This window comes from Ptychodera flava, chromosome 19, assembly GCF_041260155.1.
Source record: "Ptychodera flava strain L36383 chromosome 19, AS_Pfla_20210202, whole genome shotgun sequence".
Taxonomy (NCBI): Eukaryota; Metazoa; Hemichordata; class Enteropneusta; family Ptychoderidae; genus Ptychodera; species Ptychodera flava.
In genome coordinates this window covers 11,515,352-11,534,192 of record NC_091946.1, presented here as the reverse complement: position 1 = coordinate 11,534,192, position 18,841 = coordinate 11,515,352, and the positions used below count along the sequence as shown (strand labels likewise).

Here is an 18,841-nt window from a genome sequence, read left to right as displayed (position 1 = left end):
AACAAACTACACTTGTCTCATTTCTTAATTAATTTCTTTGCATAAATAATCTCTGCTTTAATTATCACCTATATGCTAGCCTATGGCCATAGAACAGAATATAGTGTCTGTCTGAATGAAAGAAAGAGTGTGCATCCATTTAACCTAGCATGTCTTACACATATACATCCATACTAAAAAATTTCACTTGTCTCATTTCTTAATTAATTTCATTGCATAAATTATCTCGGCTTTAATTATCACCTATATGCTAGCCAATGGCCATAGACCAGAATGCATTGTCTCCTGGAGGCAAAGAAAGAGTGTGCATCCATTTCACCTAGCATGTCTTACACATATACATCCATACTAACAAACCACACTTGTCTCATTTCTTAATTAATTTCTTTGCATGAATTATCTCCAATTAATTAACATATATATGCCAACCTATGGCTATACAGCACAATGCATTGTCTACTGGAATGAAAGAAAGAGTGTGCATCCATTACACCTAGCATGTCTTACACATATACATCCATACTAACAAACCACACTTGTCTCATTTCTTAATTAATTTCTTTGCATGAATTATCTCCAATTAATTAACATATATATGCCAACCTATGGCTATACAGCACAATGCATTGTCTACTGGAATGAAAGAAAGAGTGTGCACCCTTTACACCTAGCATGTCTTACTCATATACATCCATACTAACAAACTACACTTGTCTCATTTCTGAATTAATTTCTTTGCATAAATTATCTCCATTCTAATTAGCATCTATATGCTAGCCTTTGGCTATACAGCACAATGCATTGTCTGCTGGAATGAAAGAAAGAGTGTGCATCCATTACACCTTGCATGTCTTACACATACACATCCATACTAACAAACCCAATTGTCTCATTTCTTAATTAATTTCTTTGCATAAATTATCTCCATTCTATTAGACTGCTTATGCTAGCCTTATATATGGCTATACAACACAGTGCAATGTCTGCTGAAATGAAAGAATGAGTGTGCACCCATTACACCTAGCATGTCTTGCACATATACATCCATACTAACAAACCACACTTGTCTCATTTCACAGTTAATATCTTTGCATAAATTATCTCCATTCTAATTAGCATCTATATGCTAGCCTATGGCTATAAAGCACAATGCATTGCCTGCTGTAATGAAAGAAAGACTGTGCACCATGTCACCTACCATGTCTTACACATATCCATCGATACTAGCAAACTGCGCTTGTCCCACTTCTTAATTAATTTCTTTGCATAAATTATCTCTATTATAATGAGCATGTGCATGCTGGCTAATTGCTGTAGAAGTGAATGCATGGTCTGCTGGTACAAAAGAAAGAGTGTGCATCCATTTCACCTGCCCTGTTTTCTGCACGTACATCAATACTTACAGACTTCATATACCTCAACTCTTAATTATTTTTTTTGCATAAATTATCTTCATTGTAATTAGCATCTGTATACTGGCTTGAAACAGAATGCATGGTCTGCTGGAATGAAAGAAAGAATGTGCATCCATTTCACCTACCCAGTCTTATACATAGACATCTATACTAACAGACTACTCTTCTTCCATTTCTTAAATAATTTCTTTGCATAAATTATCTCAATTATAATTGGGACGTATATGCTAGTTTATGGCTGTAGAACAGAGTGCATAGTCTGCTGTGAAGTTTGTTTGTATAGATCTAAAGACACAGGACAGGCTAAGTGAAAAGGATGCACACTCTATCTTTCCAGCAGACACTGCATGCTATGTATAGCCATAGGCTAGCGATTATGTGGTAGTTAATGGAGATAATTTATGTAAAGAAATTAATTAAGAAATGCGAGAAGCCTTATTTGTTAGTATGGATGTATATCTGTAAGACATTGGCAGGTGAAATGGATGCACTCTCTTTCTTTCTTTCCAGCAGACAATGAATTCTCTTGTATTCACAGGCCAGCATATAGGTGATAATTAAATTAGGGACTATTTATGCAAGGGAAATAATTAAGAAATGAGACAAGTCATAGTTCTTAATATGGATGTCTATGTGTAAGACAGGCTAGGTGAAATAGATGCACACTCTTTCTTTCATTCCAGCAGACAATGCACTCTGCTGTATAGCCATAGGTTAACATATATATGTTAATTAATTGGAGATAATTTATGCAAAGAAATTAATTAAGAAATGAGACAAGTGTGGTTTGTTAGTATGGATGTATATGAGTAAGACATGCTAGGTGTAATGGATGCACACTCTTTTCTTGATTCCAGCAGACAATGCATTCTGGTCTATCATATGGCCATAGGCTAGCATATAGGTGATAATTAAAGCAGAGATAATTTATGCAAAGAAATTAATTAAGAAATGAGAGCAGTGTAGTTTGTTAGTATGGATGTATATGTGTAAGACATGCTGGGTGTAATGGATGCACACTCTTTTCTTGACTCCAGGAGACAATGCATTCTGGTCTATGGCCATAGGCTAGCATATAGGTGATAATTGAAGCTGAGATAATTTATGCAAATAAATTAATTAAGAAATGAGAGCAGTGAAGTTTGTTAGTATGGATGTATATGTGTAAGACATGCTAGGTGAAATGGATGCACACTCTTTCTATTATTCAGGCAGACACTATATTCTGCTCTATGGCCATAGGTTAGCATATAGGTGATAATGAATTGGAGATAATTTATGCAAAGAAATTAATTACGAAATGAGACAAGTGTAGTTTGTTAGTATGGATGTATATGTGTAAGACATGCTAGGTGTAATGGATGCACACTCTTTCTTTCATTCCAGCAGACAATGCATTGTGCTGTATAGCCATAGGTTGGCATATTTATGTTAATTAATTGGAGATAATTTATGCAAAGAAATTAATTAAGAAATGAAAGCAGTGTAGTTTGTTAGTATGGATGTATATGTGTAAGACATGCTAGGTGTAATGCATGCACACTCTTTTCTTGATTCCAGCAGACAATGCATTCTGGTCTATCATATGGCCATAGGCTAGCATATAGGTGATAATTAAAGCAGAGATAATTTATGCAAAGAAATTAATTAAGAAATGAGAGCAGTGTAGTTTGTTAGTATGGATGTATATGTGTAAGACATGCTGGGTGTAATGGATGCACACTCTTTTCTTGACTCCAGGAGACAATGCATTCTGGTCTATGGCCATAGGCTAGCATATAGGTGATAATTAAAGCTGAGATAATTTATGCAAAGAAATTAATTAAGAAATGAGACAAGTATAGTTTGTTAGTATGGATGTATATGTGTAAGACATGCTAGGTGTAATGCATGCACACTCTTTCTTTCATTCAGGCAGACACTATACTCTGCTTTATGGCCAAAGGTTAGCATATATATGTTAATTAATTGGAGATCATTTATGCAAAGAAATTAATTAAGAAATGAGAGTAGTGAAGTTTGTTAGTGTGGATGTATATGTGTAAGACATGCTAGGTGTAATGGGTGCACACTTTCTTTTATTCCAGTAGGCAATGCATTGTGCTGTATAGCCATAGGTTAATTGGCATATATATGTTTATTAATTTGAGATAATTTATGCAATGAAATTAATTAAGAAATGAGAGCAGTGAATATTGTTAGTATGGATGTATATGAGTAAGACATGCTAGGTGAAATGGATGCACACTCTTTCTTTTATTCCAGCAGACACTATATTCTGCTCTATGGCCATAGGTTAGCATATAGGTGATAATTAAAGCTGAGATAATTTATGCAAAGAAATTAATTAAGAAATGAGACAAGTGTAGTTTGTTAGTATGGATGTATATGTGTAAGACATGCTAGGTGAAATGGATGCACACTCTTTCTTTCATTCCAGCAGACAATGCATTGTGCTCTATGGCCATAGGCCAGCATATAGGTGATAATTAATTGGAGATAATTTATGCAAAGAAATTAATTAAGAAATGAGACAAGTGTGGTTTGTTAGTATGGATGTATATGAGTAAGACATGCTTGGTGAAATGGATGCACACTCTTTCTTTTATTCAGGCAAACACTATATTCTGCTCTATGGCCATAGGTTAGCATATTGAGGTAATAATTAACGCAGAGATAATTCATGCGAAGAAATTAATTAAGAAATGAGAGAAGTGTGGTTTGTTAGTATGGATGTATATGTGTAAGACATGCTAGGTGAAATGGATGCACACTCTTTCTTTTATTCAGGCAAACACTATATTCTGCTGTATGGCCATAGGTTAGCATATTGAGGTAATAATTAACGCAGAGATAATTTATGCAAAGAAATTAATTAAGAAATTAGACAAGTGTAGTTTGTTAGTATGGATGTATATGTGTAAGACATGCTAGGTGTAATGGATGCACACTCTTTCTTTCATTCCAGCAGACAATGCATTGTGCTGTATAGCCATAGGTTGGCATTTATATGTTATTGAATTGGAGATAATTTATGCAAAGAAATTAATTAAGAAATGAGAGCAGTGAAGTTTGTTAGTATGGATGTATATGAGTAAGACATGCTAGGTGTAATGGATGCACACTCTTTCTTTTATTCAGGCAGACACTATATTCTGCTCTATGGCCATAGGTTAGCATATAGGTGATAATTAAAGCTGAGATAATTTATGCGAAGAAATTAATTAAGAAATGAGAGCAGTGAAGTTTGTTAGTATGGATGTATATGAGTAAGACATGCTAGGTGTAATGGATGCACACTCATTCTTTCATTCCAGCAGACACTATATTCTGCTCTATGGCCATAGGTTAGCATATAGGTGATAATTAAAGCTGAGATAATTTATGCAGAGAAATTAATTTAAAAATGAGACAAGTGTAGTTTGTTAGAATGTGTGTATGTGTGTCAGACATGCTAGATGAAATAGATGCACACTCTTTCTTTCATTCCAGCAGACAATGCACTCTGCTGTATAGCCATAGGTTAACATATATATGTTAATTAATTGGAGATAATTTATGCAAAGAAATTAATTAAGAAATGAGACAAGTGTGGTTTGTTAGTATGGATGTATATGTGTAAGACATGCTGGGTGTAATGGATGCACACTCTTTTCTTGACTCCAGGAGACAATGCATTCTGGTCTATGGCCATAGGCTAGCATATAGGTGATAATTAAAGCTGAGATAATTTATGCAAAGAAATTAATTAAGAAATGAGACAAGTATAGTTTGTTAGTATGGATGTATATGTGTAAGACATGCTAGGTGTAATGCATGCACACTCTTTCTTTCATTCAGGCAGACACTATACTCTGCTTTATGGCCAAAGGTTAGCATATATATGTTAATTAATTGGAGATCATTTATGCAAAGAAATTAATTAAGAAATGAGAGTAGTGAAGTTTGTTAGTGTGGATGTATATGTGTAAGACATGCTAGATGTAATGGGTGCACACTCTTTCTTTTATTCCAGTAGGCAATGCATTGTGCTGTATAGCCATAGGTTAATTGGCATATATATGTTTATTAATTGAGATAATTTATGCAATGAAATTAATTAAGAAATGAGAGCAGTGAATATTGTTAGTATGGATGTATATGAGTAAGACATGCTAGGTGAAATGGATGCACACTCTTTCTTTTATTCCAGCAGACACTATATTCTGCTCTATGGCCATAGGTTAGCATATAGGTGATAATTAAAGCTGAGATAATTTATGCAAAGAAATCAATTAAGAAATGAGACAAGTGTAGTTTGTTAGTATGGATGTATATGTGTAAGACATCCTAGGTGAAATGGATGCACACTCTTTCTTTCATTCCAGCAGACAATGCATTGTGCTCTATGGCCATAGGCCAGCATATAGGTGATAATTAATTGGAGATAATTTATGCAAAGAAATTAATTTAGAAATGAGACAAGTGTAGTTTGTTAGAATGTGTGTATGTGTGTCAGACATGCTAGATGAAATGGATGCACACTCTTTCTTTTATTCAAGCAGACCATGCAGACACTTTATTCTGCTGTATGGCCATAGGCTAGCATATAGGTAATAATTAAAGGAGAGATAATTTATGCAAAGAAATTAATTAAGAAATGAGACAAGTGTGGTTTGTTAATTTGGATGTATATGTGTAAGACATGCTAGGTTAAATGGATGCACACTCTTTCTTTCATTGACGCAGACACTATATTCTTGTGGCCATTGGCTATAGGTGATAATTAAAACAGATAATTTATGCAAAGAAATTAATTAAGAAATGAGACAAGTGTAGTTTGTTAGAATGGGTGTATATGTGTAAGACATGCTAGATGAAATGGATGCACACTCTTTCTTTTATTCAAGCAGACAACGCATTGTGCTTTATAGCTATAGGCTAGCGTATAGATGCTAATTAGAATGGAGATACTTTATGCAAATAAATTAATTAAGAAGTGAGAGAAGTGTGGTTTGTCAGTATGGATGTATATATGTAAGACATGCTAGGTGTAATGGATGCACACTCTTTCTTTTATTCCAGCAGACAATGCATTGTGCTTTATAGCCATAGGCTAGCATATAGATGCTAATTAGAATGGAGATAATTTATGCAAAAAAATTAATTAAGAAATGAGACAAGTGTAGTTTGTTAGTATGGATGTATATGTGTAAGACATGCTAGGTGTAATGGATGCACACTCTTTCTTTCATTCCAGCAGACAATGCATTGTGCTTTATAGCCATAGGCTAGCATATAGATGCTAATTAGAATGGAGATAATTTATGCAAAAAAATTAATTAAGAAATGAGACAAGTGTAGTTTGTTAGTATGGATGTATATGTGTAAGACATGCTAGGTGTAATGGGTGCACACTCTTTCTTTCATTCCAGCAGACAATGCATTGTGCTTTATAGCCATAGGCTAGCATATAGATGCTAATTAGAATGGAGATAATTTATGCAAAAAAATTAATTAAGAAATGAGACAAGTGTAGTTTGTTAGTATGGATGTATATGTGTAAGACATGCTAGGTGTAATGGGTGCACACTCTTTTTTTAATTCCAGCAGACAATGCATTGTGCTTTATAGCCATAGGATAGCTGGGATACCAGGTGCTAATTAGAATGGAGATAATTTATGCAAAGAAATTAATTAGTAAATGATGTGTTTGTGTTGATACATGTATAAAGAACCTTGTATGTTAGAATGATGTCCACTTGACTTCAAAATATAGGAGGAAAGTGGCTTGCAAGTTTTGGCTGCTAGCTTCCACACCATAGTTTTGGCTGCTAGGTTTTGGCTGCTAGCTTCAGCCGAGTGGTAGAACTACACAACACAAGAAGCGATACTACCTCCAAGGCTCCATGATCAGACGGAAACCAGGGTAGATTACCAGCATTCTCCCCGTAGTAATTACATCGTTATCTGATATGTAAATAATAGAGAGTCTAGGGCTTGTTAAGTGTGTACATTCACACCAAGTAGATGTATGCCACACCATCTCAAGCTCGTACATGATGTAGCTTGAACTCTCTTCGACTTGGTCTTCACGATTTTTTAACGCGCGCCAGTTGTAGATTAGATGTACACAGACAGAGCACTTAAACGGAACGTTCATGCATTTTAATACATCAACATACTTACGGTTATTGATAAGGTCTTTAAAATATTCATATTGCACTTTGTTTCTCTCGCTTAGTTGTTTTCGTATATTTTTCCGCCACTTAGGTTCTCTAGAGTCAGCCATTTTGGAAGGAAACACCTCCCACAATACATTTCGCTTGATATGACCCGCTGGGTCAAGAGAGTGCAGGTGGGCGGTGACCTAGATCTGACCCGCATGCAAGCACCGGTGCAGTGCAGTGCGTCGCGTCGCTGGCAGTTTGTAAGTTTTGTAAGTGGTAATCAGCGCCGATTTTGATATAGCCGCATCAAATGCAAACGAAATAATCAACAATTTCATCGTATTCAATGAGGCCGGGGAGAACCATCATGCTTTTGTCCGGGCTCATCGATGCTGCTGAAATAGGTAACATATCAAGACAGTACCATCAATCAACAGATCGATCGATCGATCGATCGATCGATCGATTGATGATGAAAATATTTTTTCAAGAGATTTTCAAAGTTTTATTGGTTAATTGATAAAATTAAACACAATTCGGTGAATAAGATAGAGAAGGAACACACGATTGAAATATAGGCGTGAAACGATCAAAATTCGTAAGAGTTTGAAATTACTTTCAGTTGATATAGGCCTAAACTTCCAGATGCATGTTTTTTATGGATGTAGGCCTAAACCTCTATCCCTTCAAATTCGCTCTACAAACTGATGAACTCCCTGTTTAACATTTGCTTTCAAATTGAAAGCTGAAAAGTAATTTTCCAACCACGGAGACTTGAATTTTACCTCTAATGTCGGGAGTGGACGGTTTATCCTGACATTACAGTATACAGCACATAGGCCTACCTAGACAGTAAAATTAATATCAGAGTAGAAAATAACTACATGTCACCTTCCCAGGGCAGGTAAAGTTTTAGCTGAGCAGGAGGGTGAAATATATATTCACCTACCTGATGGACAAGCAGAAATGTTTTTGTTTTTTTTTATAATTTCCGGGCTTGCTTTCACAGTCCGTGGATAGAGGGACTGTGATTTGATCAAACACGATGTATTACAAGACATAATTATCAGGTGACGTACTATTTTCCTTTGGTAGGCTACTTTTCAGGTGGCAAGCCAAAGTATTCGGTTGTTATTGTCAACGAATTTCTCACACTAATTAGTAATATCAGAAAGTTAAATGCTTCAGCACGGTAAGAAATATATAGGCAATTTGATAGTGCCTCAAGTTAAACTAGTCACTTTCGATTGATAGGAATGTCCAGGTGTTAACAGCCATGTTGGTCAAGTTTTAGCTATTACTAACCCCCGGTACTAACCCTACTGACTATAGCCATCAAACTATTCACACCTATCCGATGTGGTGGCTATTGACATCCCATTAGCTTAGTACAACATATACTTACACTCAGTTTAGCTAGCTTACACTCGATAAATAATTCCCGGAACCTAACATTTTTCTAAAGGGCTATTAGTTTTTTTGTTCATATACATACTAAGTTTTGTAAGTTTACCATAGATATACAAGATGATTGAAGAGTTCAGGGGTCTTAACGTTTTTATGTGTACAATATTTTGCATGTCTGCTTCTCATTTGGACTCATATTGTGGAGTAAACGGCTGGCAAATGAAGTTCTCTGTGTCTTTTTTCTATGAAAAAACATGGAATATTTCCCGCACAGACTAAATGAAGGGATAGCGACCATTTTGATACGTAAATGTCAGTCAAATTTAAGTAAGATATTTCAATAATGCAATTTTTTAATTGAAGTTTAGTGACACACTTGAGCTATTCTTCATTCTATTATTTTGTCCCAAACTGGTTCAAAAGACAATGTCAAAAATTGAAAGTGTGCCTGCAAGACCAACTATTTTATCAAACTTAACCTCGAAGTGATGTATATGATTTGCGCCTACTAGTGAAAAAAGGACAGTAGTCAATTTTTATTTACTCATTTCTTTATCTAGTGATGTTTTTATATTACTGTGGCAAGCTGGGGTCAGTAAGAGCGAATGATATTTTCTAGAATCTTATAACACTATCATCCTTGTTTAATATTTTCAAAAGATTATGTTTAGAACCACAAGAAGCAATATATTGAAAAATGCTAGTTGTTTCATTGCTTACTGACGGAATTCACCTTTTTCGCCCAAAACTTTTCCTTCAAATTTTGATCCCTTCAAAATTTAAAAAACGAGTTGTGTAACTTCATCTCCCCTGCCTACAGAATACAGTGACTTTGCTCTTTTGCGCTTATCCCTTGATGTTCTGTTTTCTGTTTATACCTCTTATCTTGTCATAAAAAGTCAATTTGAGAAGGTAAATACTACAGTACATTGTTATTATTATTATCATTAATGTTTAAGTTATTGTACTTGCTATACCGAACTTTACAATGTGTTGTTATGTTATAAAGTATTTATTGTAAGTTCAGGTGCACACTCGAGTGAAGACGGAGCTGAATGTGCTCTCGTTTTTTTCCCTGAAAATTCCGCTTTCTGTCAAGTGTTGAGTCTATCTTGTAAAGCAACGCCTTTATGAATGTGCCAAGAATCGTGAGTATCTGTGTGTAACGACAAAGCAAGCTGTAGTTTGCTTGCCGTCAGAGACTAACCTGCCGACATTGCTGAAGTCGGAAAACTATTGTTACAGAGGTCAGTTACGTAATCGATGTTGAAATGTCTCTGCGCTGTGAAGACTGTTCCACAATATCTCACCGAGTATCCTTGTGTCAGGGAGACTTAATGCTGTGCCCCAAGTGTAACAAGAAAAGGTTTGGCACAAGTACGAGTTGCAGTAGTTCTGATAACATTGATGGAGTATCCAGTACAGCGGCAGCTACTAAAAATGGTCCAGTCATCTGTGAATTAGCTTGCTTTGTCGTTAATAAACTGAGCTCGGGTATGACACGTGCTTCGATGGAAAAAGTTATAAAAGACTTCTACACCAAGTCCGAAGTCGACGAGGCTAAGAGTATTGTTTTTGAAATGGCTGGCGATCGTGGTCCATCCCGTCGTAAAACTACCCTCACAATTCGCGATGTCATCGATTGTGTTGCGGATTTATCTGTTCATACTCAGAAACGGTTTGTTGCTCAAGAGCTGCATCGCCTTCCTCCGATTGACATTGATTATGTAGACTATATCAGTTTGTTGAAAATGGTTCGTGATATGCGCGAAAAACTGGATTCAGTCAGTGCCAAGCTTGAAACCAAAGAGGTAATCATGGATTCAGCCAGTGAAAACCCCTCCAATGGTAATGCAGCTGTTGTCGTTAATCAATATGATTCCGCAGATGTCCGTTTAAACGTGTCCAGAAATTCACCGACTGTGTCATCAAGAGAGGTTCCCAACGCTGTGCATACAGGCCCTTCTAACAGTGATAACTCTGTTCAAGATGTGTCAATCCCTGATTCAAGTGTTGATCAAACATGGTCATTTGTAGTTAAAAAGAATAAGAAGGCAATCTCTAGTGTTCAGCATCGGTATCTGCTAAAGTGCGGGCTGCGGGTTGCGGGCTGCGGGCTGCGGGTTTTTAGAATTATGGCTAGATTTCTAATATATGTAATATGGCATTTAGTATATAAGAAATAAAACCTTTAGAAGGTGTCTATTATCAATAATCATGATCAGGTCTATCGTACAGTATCCCTTTTCCTGCCAAGTCCATATTTCAACATCAGGTCAAGATGGTTAAAATTAATGAAACACAACATATTCCATATTGTGTATTTTAACATAATACTGTACATTTGAAGGCTGTTAAAAACATATATGCTGTAAAATTGATTTTTTGGACTAAAGATGCTATAACAGACCATACCAAGTGGGTGAAAATACGTCATGTTTCTGAAAAAAAATCAAAATCTGCTAAACTAAAAGCGGCGATTCCGAGGACCAATTTATTTGTTCCGAGCTGCCTGGCCATCACAAATAATTTGGGATCTGAAATCACTTTTCTTTCTTGCCATGGATGTGAGTGAGAAATAATAACAGACTGACAAAAAAAATTCGCGGCTCGGAAATGTCGCCACTTATCGCGGAATGAAAATTGTTACATTTCTAGTATCAGGCCATAGGAAGTAAATTCTTTGTAATGCATCTATTCACAATTCGGTTCTAGGGCAACACATACAGAAAATTAAACAATGCCTACTTAAATGCAATGTGTAAGGAAAGATTTGACTTCAAAAAGCGTAGAAGTGTTGTGTATTTAAATGCCGTGTATTTAACATGAAATCTTTAGAAAGAAAAAGACGTACGACAATGGACTTAGCTTACTTTGCCGTTTCGGTTCAACCGAGGTCACGACCACAGAGAACGACATTCCGCTAACATTTTACGCGAGAATTTCAGCGGGAAAAACACGTCGGTGCGTTGACTTATTTTCAGGAATCGATCTAATAGGAATATTTTTGGATGAGTTTGTGTTCTGCAGCTCTCAATAATTGTGTATCTCCTAATATCATGAACATATTCTATGACTTGCACCTGCAGCATGATAGTCGCTCCATATGCATTTGATCCAGCGTGACTATGAAAAGTTTCCTAGGACTATTATCGTGTTCACCACAATAAAATAATTTTAAACGGCATTGAAAACGATTCTGAAAATTGTGCTTTTATCGGCGGTTGAACTAATCTGAAGTGTGAGAAGGGCATGGCATTCTATAAAAAAGTAACAAATTATTAGGCGTGTCGAGTTTCAACGAACCGAAGTTCATCTCCCAGTTCATCTGTGCTGTCAACGATCCGAAACTTACTTTTAAACTATCCGTCCTAATCATTACATAAAAAGTTAAAATCTGTCTTGTGTTCATATTATTACTCATCCGTGTTCAGTCATATCATTTCGAAAGCTTCGATCGGCAGTGCGCTGTGCAACGGCGAATGTTGGATGGGAAATGGACTATTCTGACGTTGGTGGTGCTTTACCAGATGTAAGCTAAAATAACGGCATTATTCAAGAAGTTCACGGCTTTTATTCCATAAACAAATACATCTAGACACTATTTTAGCATTTATTCTATCTACTAGCGAAAATGATACCAAAAATCACACATTTTTTCATGCCCGCAACCCGCAGCCCGCAGCCCGCAACCCGCAGCCCGCAGCCCGCAACCCGCAAAATAGCGCATCCGTTCAGCATCCCCGGAAACCTAAGCAAATTGTTCAAGGATCGGGTAATGCTACAAATCACTTTACCGTTGCAGAGAAACAGCCAAGATTGCGAAGTGTTTTTGTAAGCCGCCTAACGCCAGATACAAGTATTGATCAGGTTGAGACATTCATTAACGACAAGTGCGGTCCTTCAACATTTCAAGATGGTGTCAAATTAAAAACTCGCTATGACACATATTCATCGTTCAGAATTGACGTAAATGACGGCTGTATTGACAGTGTCCTTTGTCCTGAACTGTGGCCTACTGGAGTTTTTGTGAAACCGTATTATTTGACGAAATCTGAGCTGATTGCAAAGTCGAAGAAAAGTTCTCCACGAGTAGCTAATATCAATCACAGATAATGGACGTCATTAACCTTGCTAGCTACAATGTAAGAGGTCTAAATTCCTCTCTTGGTTCCCTTGACGCTTTGCTTAATTCTTGTGATATTTTATTAATTCAAGAACATTGGCTTGACAAGGAAAAGTTATCAGTTCTTAGTTCGTTGCATAACGAGTTTACCTCAATAGGTGTGAGTGCCTTTGATAGCTCGCATGGTGTTCTCACAGGTAGACCCTATGGGGGCGTTGGTATTCTTTGGCGAAAAAATCTCAACGGTATCTCACCTATCGTTTTTGACGGTGAAAGTCGTGTTATCGGTATTCGCATTAAGATGTTAGATAAGCCTGATGTCGTAATTTTTAACGTGTATCTACCAACTGCGAATTCTGATTGTGATGAATATCAGCGGATTTTAGGCTTGTTACAAGTTACAATTAATGAATTAGGTACTTGCCACTGTCTTATTTCCGGTGATTTTAACGCTGATCCGAAAAAAAATCAGCATGAATTTGTACTTTTAGATAATTTTGTGCAAGATAACAGCTTCATCTTTTCAGACATTGAACGCCTTCATCCTGATACTTTTACATATTTAAGTGATTCATGTTTTGCTCGAAGTTGGCTTGATCATATCATTTGCTCATCTTCATCTGATAACATCGTTGATTCTGTAAAGGTTAACTATGATATCATTTCTTCCGATCACTTTCCTGTAATGTTCACTTTGAAGACCGATTTGCTACCTAGGCTCAGTAGTTCGTCACAAACTGAAGCACATACGCCTTGCTGGAACAAAGCGTCATCTTGTCAACTTGGGAACTTTGAAGTGTTTTGTGATCGACTTTTATCTGAAGTTCATATTCCTATTGAGGCTTTGGCTTGTACTGACACAGACTGTTGTATTCATTCTCATTTGATTGATACATTTTATAGTGACATTATTTCAGCGTTGTTGACTGCCGCAAATAGGACTCTTCCCAAAGCCACAAAGTCAAGTAGTCATACAATACCAGGTTGGAATACAGTTGTGAAAGAACACTATGACAAAGCACGTACTGATTTTTTGATCTGGAAGGACAACGGTTCTCCAAAATTTGGCCCTTTCTTTGATCTTATGCGAAGGTCTAGGGCACAGTTTAAAAGGCAGTTTGCACAGTGTAAGAGGGCAGAAAACGAAATGCGTGCGAATGCCATGGCTGAAAAATTAAAGAGTAACTCTAAGGAGTATTGGAAAGAGGTCAATAAACGTAAAGGTAGAGCAATAGCTCCGTCATCTTGATGGTCATGCTGGTGACGCTGAAGTAGTAAATATGTGGAAATGCCATTATGAAACTATTTTGACCAAAACTGGTACCGAATCGACTCCTGTCTTTTCGAACATTAATTACTGTAATGACATGACTGTGCACCACGAAGAAATTTGTGAATTAGTTAAAAACCTCAAGACAGGTGCATCATCGGGTATTGACGATATATCACCTGAGCATTTGAAGTATGCTCCATATAGAGTCAATGTTCTTTTGTCCCTTTGTTTTTCGGCCATTTTGGTTCATGGAACTGTTCCTAGACAATTGATGACCACTGTTTTAGTTCCTATTCCAAAAAATCCAGGTGGCAACATTTGTGACAAATCTAACTATCGTCCTGTTGCTGTTGCAACAACAATATCCAAACTGTTCGAAAGGGTCTGGTTAAATCGCTGTATGGAATGTTTAACAACCACTGATCACCAATTTGGGTTTAAACCAGACCATGGTACTGATATGTCAATTTTTGTTTTGAAAGAAATTTTGAATTACTATAAACGTTGCAATACTCCTGTTTTCATCACCTTTATGGATGCATCCAAAGCATTTGACTATGTTCGTCATGATATTCTGTATGTTAAACTATTGCAAAGGGTGTTAAGCCTTATCTCATTAAGATTTTGTCGTATATGTATAAGTATCAAGACTTTGTTGTGAGATGGAATGGGTTACTATCTGAATCTTTTCATTCAAAGAATGGGGTAAAACAGGGCGGCATTACGTCACCTTTCTTTTTCACCGTCTATTTGGATGATATCAGTAAGAATCTCTCCACACTTCCCTATGGATGCCTTATTGGTGACTATAAGGTGAATCATTTAATTTATGCTGACGATTTAGTTATTATTTCTACTGGAGCCTATGGCCAGCAGAAGCTTGTTGATATATGCGGTCATTATGGTGACAATCATTCAATATTTTTCAATGAGCAAAAGACAGTTTGTATGATAATTCAACCAAGTATTCGTAAGCTTAGACAAGTTCCAATTTATCTTAATGGTAAAATGCTTAATTATGTTAGTGTTTATAAATACCTCGGTTACTTAATCACTTGTGACCTTAGGGATAATGAGGACATTCAGGCTCAGACTCGGCAATTTTATGTTCGTGGCAATGCTATAATTCGTGATTTTAAATTCGCGTCTCTTTCTGTTAAATGTCACTTATTTTCTGTCTTTTGTGATATCCCTTATTGTTCTTACTTGTGGAGTTCGTTTTCTTTATGTACGTTTAATGCAGTTAGACGAGCTTACTCCCATGTTTTTCGTAAGTTTTCTAGTTTTAAACATTCTTTTATTCAGAGTAACAGTGCAATGTTTGTCAGTCTTTCGATTTTAACTTTTGATGAAATCCTTCGGAAAAAATCATTTAGTTTTCTGAGCAGACTCCATCTCTCGAGTAACCCGCTTGTGGTGAGTGTTTTATCTTTATCAGTGTTATCACAGAGTGGACTGTGGAGGATTTGGAGTAAGCGTATATTTTAAAATGTATTGTTGTTTTGCTATGGATTTTTATAATCTGAAATAAAGATTTAATAATAATAATAATTAGTATGATCACTGTTATTTTTGTTGTTGTTGTTATCAATATTATTGTTATTATTATTATTATTGTTGTTGTGATATTATGCCACGGTATCAAGGCCTTCGTCACATGGCTGTTGTGCATACAGTTCCGAGAGAAGTACAATTACAAAGATTACTGCGTTGTTTAATATCGTCAAACTCAAAGCGAACTCGATTGAATTCGACGGCGGAGCACACCTGGGTCACACCTCCACCAGGCTCCAATTTTGCTTCCGTCTTCCTGACCTTTCCTTTAAAGGTAACAATCAAGACAGTTTTCGAAACTACTATATCGTCTCTCCTTGTTACTATTAAAGACTCGCGTGTGTTGTGAGTATGCCATGATGCGATGAAACTGGTGGGTTTTATAACATCATTAGTTGCATGCTAGGTCGACAAACCACGCCCCATACAGTAACCTTTGACACGTCACATGTTACATATTTGCATATCTTTCATGTATGAGGAAGTAAAGCGAACGGTTCACAAACTCGAGGGCTTCCATTTCCAAAATCCATGCAGCGAAGTTCACCGGTTAATCCCAAAGACAGAGATGTGTATTGGTACTATTAGTTAGCGCAATATGCCATTCAAGGCGCTAAGGGACAGATTTTTGCGTTCTAACGCATCAACGCGGCTTATGCCCCACGATGTGCCCCCATGTCCCGTCTACGAAGATGCTCCTCCGACGTCCCACCACAACAAGGACTTGGTCAATCACAACAACCCGGAAATCATACGAAAACTGAGCGAGGTCATACGACATACGTCCGTCAATGATTTCTTGAGAAAGGACAAGGCAAGAGGCAGGGAAGAAGATGCAGATTGCATGTGGTTTCATGGAAAAATAACAAGAGACACGGCTATCCACATACTCAAAGATAATGGCATGTCGGAAGGGTTGTTCCTCATACGTGAGAGTGCGACTGTGGAGGGTGATTTCGTCTTGTCCCTTGTTCATAACGTACAGCCCCAGCACTTCCAGATACAGCGTCTAACGGATTGCTTCCTGCAAATCGACGAGGGTCCGGTTTTTCAAGGGCTTGACCAGCTCGTTAAACATTATAGCCAGTCAGCAAACGGACTGTCCACAAAACTCGGCAAGTTCTGCAAAGGAAGTCTTCCCCCTTCGCACCTGCGAAGGTTTGGGAGAACGACCCCGCTACACAGGTATGGTACCGATCGAATTCTTCGATCGCATGAGTTCTTGGCACCATTCTGCACACACAGAAACAATCAGAGTTATTTTAAACGAATGTTTATTGATAATATTAACAAAATAAACCGATAAACTCAATTGTCGTGACATGCAAAATATCCCGAGGAATGTGTTCCTCAAATCAAGGAGGCTAACATCTAGACGGGAAAAAAGCAACAAATGTCACCGAGAGTTCATTCAGAGTTATGGAAGTGATGATCCCAGGAGATAAAAATAGCTAGTCTAGTCTCTAGAAACTAGACGATCCTGAGTCATGAACTGGTGAAAGGTCAACGCCAGCTTAATCGTTTCTATCCCATTGTCACTAATTCCACTACAAATTCTTGATACAATCTGTTATCTTGTTCTGTTGGAGTCCATATTTTGAAGCAGCTGATTACCATTTACTTCCCGCTTTAGGTATGATAAGAAATTACCCCATCAATTGACTTAGATCGTCAGCTGGTATAAGATATGGATAAATATTCCTGTGATGTGGTAACAAAACCAGTTACAGTAACACCCAGCAGGTACACAGCCATCATTGTGTGACTTAATTGTCAGATAACAATTTAGAAAAAAAAAGCAGAAAGACCATTTGAAGTACCCCAATTGTATAAGGCGTTATCCAAAAGGTTGACTGGTGTTTTTGTCAAGTCTTTGCAGGGAGTTTGTTGGTCAGTGCAACTGACCAGTTCTTTAACAATGTAAAGGTAGGTTTGACCTTAAACGGACTTCTTAGTCACCTGAAAGTTTAAAAAGCAGATGTAGTACCATTTAAATGTCTGTATGCTAACATTGAGTCTCTTCATCATGGCTATGATACCGAAATGGGTCTGTCCACTTGTCTGGATTAAATCCCAAGCATATGCAAAGTCCTTTCAAAGTGGTGCATGCAGTCACAGTCATTCCACCCTTGTGTTCCAACACTAGGGCTGCAGAGCGACTGTGCTGTAAACCTTTGAAATAGAAACACAGAATTGTTGACTTTGGACGATCAACAATTGTATGTACTGGCGCTGTGATGCAAGATGCAACTGTTGAAATAAAAATGTCAGTAAGAATATGAGTAAATAAATCAATGAATCCATTTTAAGCATATCTCTCTCTCTATATATACATACACACACACACACACACACACACATATATATATATATATATATATATATATATATATATATATATATATATATATATATATATGACTTCATTTTTCTTTCTATATATTTATAGATATATGAGCTAAAAATGAATTCATTCATTCATTCAGGTATATTTGGAAGTTGGAGCTATGCTTATTAAAAGTATGATGCTATCTTGTATGATCTTTTTTGTACAATCTTGAACCAACCTTCACACGCCTTGGCCACGTGAGGAATGCTTCAAGATAAAATCTCTACAAGGAAGGGCATTACACTATAGGCTAGAAAAAAATGTCTGTCGTCTATCTCCACAAAAAAAACTTGAAAACAACAACACCTAGTGTCTTTGTGGGTAATGATATGAATTTATTCAATAATTGAACATCTTCGTGTTGAAAATGGTCAAATGAGGTAAAAAAATGGCAAAATCAGTCTAAAATGCTGAAACTCTGCAACTACCAGCCAGACTGGATGAATATTTTTGTTCCTTGGTACCTTGCATAAACTCTGTGCAAATTTTATGGGAATATGTACCATTGTCTATTTTTAAGAATATTTT

General features: G+C 36.7%; 2 protein-coding genes across 3 annotated transcripts in view; one reads left to right on the top strand and one right to left on the bottom strand.

Annotated features, from left to right (window-relative positions):
- The window catches only part of LOC139118566 (autophagy-related protein 16-1-like), a 29,036-nt gene extending 21,331 nt beyond the window's left edge, over positions 1 to 7,705 (bottom strand). Inside the window, exon 1 of one of the 2 annotated variants that reach the window (XM_070681922.1) lies at positions 7,584 to 7,705. In XM_070681922.1, coding sequence (XP_070538023.1) covers positions 7,584 to 7,686 — 103 coding nt within the window. In that variant the 5' untranslated portion in view covers positions 7,687 to 7,705. The remainder of the gene's footprint in view (positions 1 to 7,583) is intronic. The other variant, XM_070681921.1, reaches the window with a different exon arrangement.
- Positions 7,706 to 16,391: 8,686 nt separating this feature from the next.
- The window catches only part of LOC139118565 (tyrosine-protein kinase HTK16-like), a 36,463-nt gene continuing 34,013 nt past the window's right edge, over positions 16,392 to 18,841 (top strand). Inside the window, exon 1 of the mRNA XM_070681920.1 lies at positions 16,392 to 17,109. Coding sequence (XP_070538021.1) covers positions 16,523 to 17,109 — 587 coding nt within the window. The 5' untranslated portion in view covers positions 16,392 to 16,522. The remainder of the gene's footprint in view (positions 17,110 to 18,841) is intronic.